The sequence below is a fragment of the Canis lupus genome, chromosome X, assembly GCF_048164855.1.
Source record: "Canis lupus baileyi chromosome X, mCanLup2.hap1, whole genome shotgun sequence".
NCBI lineage: Eukaryota > Metazoa > Chordata > Mammalia > Carnivora > Canidae > Canis > Canis lupus.
Window position 1 is genome coordinate 92,220,187 of NC_132876.1, and position 12,391 is coordinate 92,232,577.

General features: G+C 40.4%; 1 protein-coding gene and 1 pseudogene across 6 annotated transcripts in view; one reads left to right on the forward strand and one right to left on the reverse strand.

Annotated features, from left to right (window-relative positions):
* The window catches only part of SYTL5 (synaptotagmin like 5), a 241,191-nt gene that overhangs the window by 51,350 nt on the left and 177,450 nt on the right, over positions 1-12,391 (reverse strand). For all 6 annotated transcript variants that reach the window (XM_072815151.1, XM_072815150.1, XM_072815152.1 and 3 more), the window contains 3 exons: positions 9,752-9,867; positions 8,269-8,377; positions 4,821-4,955 (listed from right to left, as the gene is read on the reverse strand). In XM_072815151.1, the coding sequence (XP_072671252.1) occupies positions 4,821-4,955; positions 8,269-8,377; positions 9,752-9,867 (360 nt within the window). The remainder of the gene's footprint in view (positions 1-4,820; positions 4,956-8,268; positions 8,378-9,751; positions 9,868-12,391) is intronic.
* LOC140627161 (large ribosomal subunit protein eL8 pseudogene) lies at positions 11,098-11,882 on the forward strand (annotated as a pseudogene).

Consider the following 12,391-nt stretch of genomic DNA (forward strand, 5'->3'; position numbering starts at 1 on the left):
ACCTCCCCCTGGTTTTCCCATAGCACACAGAACATCTTTTTAACATGATACAATATTGTCTTGAAATGATTTGATTGTCCCAATCTTCCCTGACAAATTGGAAGTTCATGAAGCAGTAGGACAGTATCAGCATCTAAACACTGCCACATTTAATTACCATTTGGAGTATGGTACTAGGTCAATGATGTGGATAGAACTGTGTTAAATTTATTTGTATAAATAAAATTCATGGGTAAGCGAGTCATATACCTCTACCCCTCAGTGAAAAAGAGAGGTCATTATTGTATCTTAGCTACCCTGAGAAAGTACATATCACACAGTACACCTGAATGAAAAAAAAATATTATGCTGGAGTAAGGCAATGTGTTAAATTTAGTTCCTAGAAACAGAACATGTTAGGGCAGTGAATCTTTGAGAAACGAATAGAAAAATAGATAGGGTAGCAAGGAGGTGTCTTTGGGCTTATAATCATTTGACACAAGGATGAGGCAAGTCAAGAACCCAGCTGTAATGCAGCCCAAATATCATATCAAGAGTCTGGCTAAACTACCAGGTCTCTATAACTCCTCACATTACTGTCATTACAAAAAGGAAAGTCACATGTATATAAAGTAAACACAAATCAGGGATGGAGTGACCAGTGATCTGACAAACTGCGCCTTTGGGAGGGATGCCGTAGCAGACGGCAGTGCCGCTGCTCATTTCCCCTCAGCCCTCACCTCTACCCACAGAATCCTGTTTACTGCGAACACCCACAACTCTATGCCTGAGAACTTTTTTTGGATCACATAGCATGGAGTGCCTATGCGCAGAACAAGTCAGAAGTATCAGGGAGTTAGTGCCCTAGAATTAGCCCTCAACCAGTCATGAATGCGGAGCTGGTGTATAAATACCCCAGATTCCCAGTCTCCCAAGTGGATAATTCTCAGGTGTGTTGTACGCTGTTTCCTACAGTTGTCCACTGAGATTGAACTCTGGGTGCCCCCTCTTTAATGGCTTAATGACACCCTCTTTGTGGCTTCCTTCCTTTCCCTGGATCACTTCCCCACTCTCCTTGGGTTTCTAAGACCACAACTTAAATAAATGACTTGCTCTCGAATCCTTATTTCAGGGTCTGTTCTGGGGGGAACCCACATCAAGGTAGGTGTGAATGGTGGGCAAAGGATGAGAAAAAAAGGATGGCTGTGAGGTATAAATAGAAGTTTCTAGCTGAAGACGTGTTTGGCAACTCTAGACCTCATGTTACTCCCACTGATATGGTTGGTCACAGTCTAAGTAAATATTCTTGTGAATCTGACATGCTTGCCATATTCTCCAATGTGATGACAGAAGTGCTGCTAAGAAACACAGCATCATCCTTAATCCACTGAAATTCTGTTCAGTAAAAACTTTTAACTTCAAAGTTCCATTTTCCCTTTGTTTTTTAGGGGACATTGTTGATGTCCTACCCAGATCCCCTCAGATCACTTGTACCATCTCTGCACGCCTATCTCTTGCTTCTGAGTGCTTGTCTGCTAATGACTTACACCCATGGTCTTCAGAGATTTGCCCCTTAGACTTGGAGCTAGGGGCCTAGATATGCTTTAAAGTGTGTTCCCCCTGGCCCCCCGGTAGAGTTGTCAAATAAAATACAGAATTCCCAGTTAAATTTGAACTTCTGATAAACAATGAATAATTTTTAGTATAAAAATATACTTATGTTTATATAGTATATAATGAAAATAATATTTCATGGGTGTCAACTTTTTAAAAAGCTGTTTATCTGAAATTCAGATTCACCTGGACATCCATCCTATATCTGTATTTACTAATCTGGAAACCCTATCCAGGGGAATCCACAGTCAATGACTAATTGGTATAGGAGTACAATAGTCCAGCTACTCAAAATGGAAAAATTCAGAGACACACTTTATTATCCAGAATCCTTTGCAGGATCAAGCTGAGTTCTCCAATTCAGACCTCATGTGAGATAGTACAATGCTTGGGTTCCTTATCTGCTTCTCTTACTCCTGTACTCCTTTCTCCTGGAATCATTGCATTAAGAAACCCCTCACTTATGATTCCTTGTCTGAGGGTTTGTTTCTGGGTGAGCATGACTCACAAATCATACGACACTGTCAATTCATCACAATGTAAAAGGGATTAGGTATCACTGCCCTGAAGAACATTCTGCTCATTAACTATAGCTTACATGCGTATTCTTTGGGGAAAAAAAAGTCTCCTCTACCTCACTTGTCAAGGCCCTAGAAACAGGTGAAGAACCAGCTGCCATGCTCTTCTGGAAGGCTGCTGGGCCTTGCCTAAGCCATTTGTACTTTTCCCTGCTTTCCAACTACTGAAAAGAAAGTCAACTAGGCATCTGGTAAAATATCATTTCCATTCTAGTTTGATAGGAGTTTTAAACAAGAATGCTCAAGGCCAGCTGCTCCAGGAAAAGGGCAGTGAACCATGAGGAAATATGCATTGTGGAGGAGACAGGGGAATTTCATTGCTAAGCTGGGTCAGGTACTAGACCAAAGAGACTGGGCTCTTAGAATCTCTTTAGGGAAATTTGCTGTTCCATATTCTAAAATGGGTTACAGAGGAGAATGAGGTTTTTCTTGCAAAATCTAAGGAGAACAGAAAATCTGCCAGTTTTACTACTTGGCTTGCAGAATTACTGCAGCCTCAAGCAAACAAAAAAGGAGCTAACGTCTTTGGTGATGAGAGTTAAGAAAAGATGGGCTACTTCCTGCCCAACTTTCCAAGGAATAATTTTGGGATGATGTAACTCATCTCACTGTGGCAGTCCATTAATGAGTCATCATTTTGATAAATGCTCATTCTAGGAAAAGAACATTTTGCTCTACTGATCTCCCAAACAGCTTTTTTTCCTCTTTCTTAATGGGAAAACATTGTTTTTGGCATGCTTGAACCAAAGCATCCCTGACTACTATCGTCTGATTTTCTATAAGCCATTTCAGGTACTTAAAATTTAAAAGATAAAGTCTGCTTTACCTCCTTTCAGTTTACAACAAGAACAAGAAAATCCTAGATTAATAAGCCAGTGTTTGGTGAAACATGTCCATATGGCTTTATAACTTAATGATTACTTATACCCCGCAGTAGATAACATATGAGAAATAAACCCAGGCAGATGGATTTTGGAAGAACAGCAAAAGCCCCGTGATACTGGAGACCATGCCCCTTATTCTTGTTAAGCAACCATAAGACTAATTAACTTAAAATGGAATTATCTGTTTGTTGGGTCAGGAGATTTTTTTTTAATGTTTTTTTTTAATTTTCTTTTTTTTAATTTTATTTACTTATGATAGTCATACAGAGAGAGAGGGGCAGAGACACAGGCGGAGGGAGAAGCAGGCTCCATGCACCAGGAGCCCGATGTGGGATTTGATCCCGGGTCTTGAGGATCAAGCCCTGGGCCAAAGGCAGGCGCCAAACCGCTGCGCCACCCAGGGATCCCTTAAAAATGTTTTAACAAGAATTCCATCTTTCTTCTTTTTATATGTATCGTCCCTGTTAAATGCTAGCTGAAGTCTTTGCCAACATAGCTCATCCATGGAGTCCCCAAAAGGCTGAGCAAAAATGGCAACACTAAGCTAGTTGTTTATCATCTCTAAACAATTTGGAGCACTGAGAGTCAGGAGTTCAACAACCAAAAACAAAAATGAGATTTTTATATAAAGATTCTGTGGAACTTGGCATGGGGCTACCCCAACGTAAGTCAAAGGAAACTATCTCAAGGACAAAAGCAACCAAGGTTTTATTTTCTTATCACAAAGGAAATACATTTATTTTTTGAAAATTTGAAAAATACTGAATATAGTGATGATCTTTTGATAGTGGATGATAAATGATTTGTTTTCTGCTTCCTTATTTTCCTTATTTTTTTTCTGTGTGGTTTTACATAAAGTGTACTACTTTGCAGCAACGCTACAGAGAAAAAGGGAACGGGTATGGAGAGTCACCATGGGGGGTAAAATGAATAGTCAGGAGAGGGTCCTCTCTAGGGGAATTTGCTGTTTCATATTCTAAAATGAATTGCAGGAGAGAATTTGATTCTGCTTGCATAACCTGAGGAAGTGTTGCTACCTGGCTCTGCAGACTTACTGCAGCTCCAAGAAAACAAAAAGGAGTTAATGTTTGGACCAAGCAGTGAAACCTGTAGAGGTTTTTTCTCATCATGGTCTTTGGTAATACATTCAGCATGAAAATAAGCCTTGACTTACATCCCAACAGGATAAAGAAAGTCAAGTGTGATATGAAATGACTATGCTCTTGGCTACATTTCCTTCTTGCTTTTCTTGACAAGGTGATGACTCTGTGCATAGGAGATTTGCACTTGGCCCCATCGATAATGAGTTAGATGAGGTGGAACTAGAAAGAAGTGGAATTTATGGAAAATCTCTGGAGCAATTCAAGGGATGAAATTATTAATAATTTTTTAAAAAGCTGCAAGGAATATCTATAGTTCTTGGAGGTTTTTTTTTTTTTTTTCAGAAGCTTCAACAGAAAAAAAAAAGATCAAGAAATCAATGAGAAGTATTTCTTCTCTCTGTACCCCTCCATTTGAACTGTAGCCCTAAACCCCAAAACATCAAGTCTCAGCCCTATTGGTAACACAGATGATTCTGATAGCTGTAATTCCAGAAGGTTAAATGCCTTCCATTTCAGTTAAAAACTACCCTCCTGGCTTTTCATGTTATGTCAGGTGTTCTCCAAGAGGTAACACTTTACAGGTACCTAGAAGCAGTCTTTGAATGGAAATACATCAACTTTCTTCTCAGGCTATACCACTGCCCAATCTGTATGTGTCTTACCTGTCTAAACCAGGGACTGACTTTAAACTCCGAAAGTTCTGGCTGTCTAAGTCCAAGCTGTAGCTCCGCCCACTTTCAGTTTTCGTAGTTATGATTTCTCCTCTGGTTGCTGATCTGAACTTGCTAAGAAGAAATCTGAAATTATATGAATATGTATATACTTAAAAGTAACAGAAGAGAGAAAGCATTTTAAAATTTCATTTCAAGAATGCCATTTCTTAAAAAAAATGAATACCATTTCTAGTATTTTCAACATTAAGTAATTCTTCAATAAAGTGGCCTCGGGGCTGAGAGGTTCTGGGGAGCTCCCAGTGCCTCTGCAGTAACTGTCAAGGGTGATGGTAGAGCAAGTTACAACATTCTCCTGCGGTCATACCACTTGCTGGCAAGCCAGGCCTCTGTCCCCTCTAGGAAGCAGATCATCAACTTTGGAACTCCCCACTGTCACCTGAGAATGGAGAAGCAGTGCCCAAATTGAGCCTATATGCAGGGATGCTAAGAACAGGGAGCCTGAGCTCACCTTGCTCAGAGAACGGAGCTAAAATGATCCCTGGGACAAACCAAGGTGGTCAGTTATTAGACTACAGCTCCATGAGAGCAGCAACTCTCCCCTACTTGTTTCCTGCCAGGTCCCCTAAGCCTACAGTGAAGCCTAGCATATATTAGAACCCAATCAATTCTTGTGGAATAAATGACTAGATCCATGTGGTGGACGCCATCTTTCTATCTTCTGTGACAATTCTCCCTGTGGGAGTGAAGTTTGAACAATGAAGTGTCTCATGTAGGAGGAAATCTGACTACATTCCCATTTTACTAAATTATTTAGAACTTGAGCAAAAATAGCTTTTCAGGAACTGAGACCTGAGTCATGATCCAGGCTACTGAATGTCCAAGGCATGGAGGTTTCCAAATATACCTTAACAGAGAACCAAAGCCATATTCTTTTTGTGATAGCATTGGGAGAAACCAGTTCATTTACCTCATATGCTAGTTTTCTAGGTGGGAGGGGGGTAGGATATATTCCAAAGGTACTGGGACAATCTTCATAGAAGTTGCTAAGATGTCTGTTTCAAAGATATATGAAGAGTGTCTTGTCAAAGTGTCAGAAGCTTCCATCTAACCAGAAAATTACAGTTTTTGGTGAGAACAGCATTTAATATAATGTCAATCTGTGCTGCTCTGAGAACCCCCTTGTACACGGCCCATACTTCAACATCCATACTTCAACTTTTACTTCCTCTATGTGGCATCACTCTTCCCCATCTTTTGCTATTCCAAACCCCTGCCCATCTTTCAATGTCCTTATCTAGTCATGTTTACAATTTTTTTGAAGATTTTATTTATTTATTCATGAGAGACACAGAGAGAGAGGCAAAGACATAGGAAGAGGGAGAAACAGGCTCCCTGATGGGGGACTCGATCCTGGGATCCGGAATCACCATCTGAGCTGAAGGCAGATGCTCAACAGCTGAGCCACCCAGGTGCCCTCACACTTTGATGTCTTTCCCCATGGTCCCTGAGACCTCCTAATATTGATGGTCTAAGCCCCTTATTTAATAATTACTTCATTATTTATTGCCTGATGATATTCCTTGTAGTTAATTAATACCTTGTCTTAGTTCAGAAAGCGTTTCAGGTAGCTCATATTGTCATCTTACACTTTCCTAAAATTCTTCTATACATATTAACTCTTCAGGTCTGCACCTTTTCCACCCAACTAGCAGTTACATTCCTTGAAAATGGAGCGGTCAGACCTCAGTTTTGAGTTCCCACAAGGCTCATTCCAGCAGTATGACTGTTTTCAATTCGGAGGTATACAATTTATTGTCTCTCAGATCCAAGTTCATCATTCTGTAGCCTACGCAGTGAAGCCTGGGCTAGGGTCTGCACACTACAGCTCCCACAAGCACTGGTGGGCTCAGAGTTACTTGTTCAATCAAGCCAATGATTGTTTTCGACGAGCCAGGCACCATGCTGGAGGCTCTAGCACAAAAAGAAAAAACAAAAAACCCACTAAAACCAAGCAAACAAAAAAACCCAAAAAACCAAAACGAAAAACCAAAAGCCACAGGTCCAGCATTAAGGGAGCTCACAATTAAGTGTGTGCTGGGGCTGGGGAGTTGTGAGGTGGTGTCAGACTACAATGTAATGAGTGATACACAGGCACAAGGCATTGTGGGAGCTCTGAAGGGTGACAAATGGGTTTAACCTGGAAGGACCAAGACATGGGACGTATGGTCACTTGAGGCCAATGTGAGTCTCTCTCACATTTATCTCTGCTAATTAATGAAGACATGGTTAGTCACGAGTGTCTGAGATACAGGACATTTAGGTTTCATTCCTACTCACAGTTCAAGAGTCTAAAAACAAAAGCACAACAGAACAAAAATAGACTTTCTCTAGGGCCTGATAAAGGCTCAGATGCTAGCAGTCTCTCAAACTGTTTTCTGCTGAGAGAACAAAGCCACGCTATCCAGAAAGAATCATCAAGTGACTTGGTGGATATTAGAACCCCCACTACCTAAGCTACAAAACAGACCAATGGTGGTCTGAGAAACGAAGACCTGCAAAATGCTGATCTGGGAAGCAGAAGTTGGCCTTTTGGTTCTTTCAACCTGTATTTTAGGGGCCTCTTTTCTCCCCCGAGGAAGCCCTGATACCCCCAGTTTCCTAGGTCCCCCCCCCCCGAATCTTGTTTCCCCATGTTCTTCCCATTTTTATTCTTTGTACTTGAGACATACATTTTCTGAATTAAGTTACTGAGGGAGCCAAATGTGGTTTCTCCCTTAAGGGGGCCCACATTTTCAACACAGGACATTATGTTTTAAGCCCAATTAATAAATCTTTCATTTGGATATTTCATATATCAGCACTAAAGTTGTGAGGGGGTGGTGACAATCTACAACAAAGCCAGTTGTCACCTCTTTATAGACAAGACTAGCCCTGATATGGAACCTTCTGCCCAGAAGCAATGAGAACCACTCAGTGCGAAACCAGATATGTCAAATGAAATAAAAACTTTTACATGTTCAGGTCCAAGGGGACCTTTAATTATCTGAGAAGTAAGTAAAATTGCATTTCCTGAGGGGAATGATAGGAGAATGTTGCCTTGGTCAGTATGTTGACCTTCTGTAGGCCACTGAAGTGACATCAAACTTGAAAAACTAAGGAGTCTTGGGGTGCCTGGGTGACTCAGTCAGTTAAGCATCTGCTTCGGCTCAGGTCATGATCCTGGGGTCCTGGGACTGAGCCCCGCATCAGGCTCCCTGCTCAGTGGGGAGTCTGCTTCTCCTTCTCCCTCTGCCCTTCCTGTTTGTGTTTTCTCTCTCTCTCTCATGAATAAAGTCTTTTTTAAAAAAAAAAAAAAAGAAAGAAAAACTAAGAAGTCTTTATTTCACAGGATTCTGGAATACAGATCAACTATTCCCTTGGAAAAGATGTGTCTTACCCCTTTCTCCTGGGTCCATCATGACCGGCCTTTTGTCCTGCAGAAGGTGAAGTGTCTGCCTTTTCTGGGTCCTGGCGGGGTTGCTCTTGACCTTGTTTTTCTTCAGTTCCTCATTAAAAACAATCAGAAGACAAATTTACATGCAAAATGGCCAGAAATTAGAGCAATTTTCTATTCTTCATTCACTTTCCTACGTTAGCACAGGACAAAGAAGTCTATAGTAATTGGCAATGACATTCCCATCCCGTCTCCTAGTCACACAGTTATTTCTAATCTGCTGAGTGTTGCGGAGTTAAATGAAGATGAAGATCAGGACTCATCTGTGGGAGGTTTGCTGAGATAAGCTTTCTAGGGATGACTACAATGGAGGAAGGGTACATCATCCCTCTACAGATATTTTTAGGGCAGAGAAGCCTGGGTTCATGAGAACTCAAAATCCCAAGAGACAGGATTATAGAAACAATACCTGATTTCTGAGCACATAAACTAGATTTCCTGAGGGTGAGCAGCTGTGTATATACTTCATGACTTGAGGGAGTCTATGTTCTGAAAAGTACTGAGACTTAAATGGGGAAAGCAACCAGAACTAACTTCTTAATTCTAACTCTACTCATTCTGTCCCCCAGGAGCATCAGACCTGATCTTACCCATGTGGGAAAGCCCTTCCTTGCTAGTATTCCTATTTGTCTCCCGACATGGCAGAGAAGACAACTTAAAACAGGCCAGAAGATACCTGCTCCACCTTTACTACACCATACGTGAGAAATATGCTCCTAAACACAAATTTCAATCAACATTTAACCAACTAAACTGTAGTTTGAATGCAGAGAATACATTCCCAAGGTTGAGTTAGCTGCATTTGGTGACAGTATAATTCTTCATTAAGTGAAAGGGTCCTGAGCATTTCGGGCCATTTAGCATCCTGGCTCCTGCTCACTAAATGCTGTTCATTCCACAGTCATTGCAACACCCAGAAATGCTCCCTTACATTTCTAAATGCTCCCCTGGCTTGAGGGAGAAGGGCATGATACACATCACCTCTTGGTTGAGAACGAACCACTCGATTAGTAAAAGAAACAACATTTAAAAGCAATTTTACTGAAATACATCATGTTGAAAAATCAAGGATTGCTTTCACAATGTGAATCATCTAATTCATCTGTTTCATATTACTTTCTTAAATGTTTGGTAAAATACTGGAAGTGCACTCAGGAAAACAACTATCTGTGATGAAGATAAATGCCTCTTTTGAAAATCTCAGTGTGTCAGATATATGGAAAAAGCACTGTGGATTTTATTTTCTACTGACTTCCTCTTCATTTGTATAAATTGCAGATTTAGATTTCATGCTACTGAGCTTTGAAATGATCTAAGGGATTCAGAAAATTCAACTATGTTTATCTGCAACATATACAGGAAAATTATGTAGGCCACCAAAATGAAGATTAAAACAGTTTTGAAACCAAATAATTGCTTTAATTACCTGTACTTCTTCTTAAGATGGACTGTCGGACTACATCAGTGCCCAGAACATTGACTTGCTTGAAACGCTTTGCCTTTTCTTCAAAGAACCATTCACCAGTTACAATCCTTAGCTGTCTACTCAAGAAAAAGGGGAGAGCATTGACATCCAGTTATTTAGCCAAATAATTAACTGTCAAAAATCCCTAATTGAGTAAAAAATAGCCAGTCATTTACAGAGTCTATCTCAATGCCTAGAGTATTTTATGGTGATTATAATGGCTCCTATTACTTAAATATATACTATACATCAGTTACTTGCTAATTGCTCTTCATACTTCATATATTTTTATCCACATAACAATCCTTTATAAACATCATTATCCTCTTTTTATAGATGAGGAAATTGTCACTTAGAGCAATAAAATGACATGTTTTATATCACATAGCTGATAAGTAATAGAGCCAGGATCCCATCCCAAGCACTCTGGTCTAGGGCTCAAGTTCTTAACCACTGCATTAGTCGGCAAATACTCTTCAGTGGAGACAACAGGGAATGAGTGAAGGTTCTAAGTTACAAGGGGGCCACAATTAGACTCTGTTTTAGAATGATACCTTGATGTAATATGATGACTGGCTTAGGGTGAAGAACAAATGGATCAAAGAGACAGGTTGGCCATGGCAGTAGTCCAGGAGAGAGATGACAAGACCCATGCTGGAACAATGGCAAGACTGACAGAAATGAGGAGATAAATTAAAAATGTAGGTAGCAGAAGGGTCTGCCTGGATCTCGTAATCAACTGGATGTTGAAGGTGGAAAAGGATCTTTGAACAACCATGCTCATTTTTAAAAGCCCTGCCTGCAATGATTACACAAACTCTATATCCCAGTTGTACAGGCCTATTTACCCTTCTCTGAACATGGCTTATAGATGTGTTGGTACAAAAATGTTCAACTACTCCCGTCTAAACACTTCTAGAGAGGATTGTAATAGGAAAGAGATTGGAAAGTAGGATTGTGTCATACAGTGGAAATCTTTGAATACCATGCTAAGAAGTTGGAATGAACTCTCAATTTTTCTAAAGCTCAGGTTGGATCATATAATCTCCGGAGCATCATATGGACAAAGGAGAAACTAGAGGCAGGCCAATTAGGAAGTTATTGCAATAGATTTAATAGGAAATGATTAAGATGTTTATCAGTGGTGGGAGCAAGGAGTGAAAAGAAAGATATAGATTCTTGGGCCACTGAGTATCAGCAAGATTAGTGATAAGTCAGACATGGTGGCTGAAGAAAAGCAGCTGAGAGTCAACTAGAGATTTCTAGCCCTAAGAATCATAAATGTCTCTCTCCTCCAGCAACCCAAGATGTCAAAAGGAAAGAAGGCAAAGGGGAAGAAGGTGGCCCTGGCTCTTGCTGTCATGAAGAAGCAGGAGGCCAAGAAGGTGGTCAATCCCCTGTTCAATTAAAGGCCCAAGAATTTTGGCATGGGACAGGGCGTCCAGCCCAAAAGAGACCTTACCCGATTTGTCAAATGGCCCTGCTACATCCAGCTACAGCAGCAAAGGGCTATTCTCTATAAACATTTAAAAGTGCCTCCCATGATTAACCAGTTCACCCAGGCCTTGGACTGCCAAGTAGCTACTCAACTGCTTAAGCTGGCCCACAAGTACAGACCAGAGACAAAGCAAGAGAAAAAACAGAGATTATTGGCCCAGGCTGAGAAGAAAGCTATGGGTAAAGGAGATGTCCCCACTAAGAGGCTGTCTGTCTTTTGAGCTGGGGTTAACACTCTCACCACCTTGGTGAAAAACAAGAAGGGTCAGGTGGTAGTGATTGCACATGATGTGGATCCCATTGAGCTGGCTGTCTTCCTTGTGTCATAAAATGGGGGTGCCCTACTGCATTATTAAGGAGAAAGATCAGGCTGAGGTGTCTGGTCCATAGGAAGACCTGTACCACTGTCACCTTCACACAGGTTAACTCAGGAGCTCTGACAAAGCTGGTAGAAGCCATCAGGGCCAATGACAATGACAGATATGATGAGATATGCCACCACTGGGGAGGCAACATCCTGAGTCCAAAGTCGGTGGCTCACATCACCAAGCTGGAAAAGGCAAAGACTAAAGAACTGGCCACCAAACTGGGCTGATTAGATGCTGTTGAGTTTTATGTACATAAAATAAAAAGTTCTCTTTCAGCTAATGTCAAAAAAAAAGAATCATATACATGTGACTCAGTAACTAAGTGGATTTAGAAATTAATAATTGGATCCTAAATTAAAAAAAAAACCACCCCAGAAAAATATGTCAATATGTTCCCCACCAGCAATTACTCTGAAATGCTGCTTCTAAATATAAAAGACAAAATTAAATTATATATGAAACACAGTTTCACTATTGGAAAAAAAAGTGAAATTGTTACCCTTGGAGAAAATTACCAAAAGGAAAAACTAGAGCATATACATCTCAGATTTACTCTCAAGTGGCTAGTCTGTTGAGAAGCAAGGCCTACTGCATTAGCTACAAACTATATACTATATATTTGCAGAATATATCAAATCTAAGAAGATCTAATCTATCAAAATAAAATGCTTGAATAGGTTAAATTATTTCTGGATACATCTCAAGCACTCCATAGACTTATATATCATTACTTCTG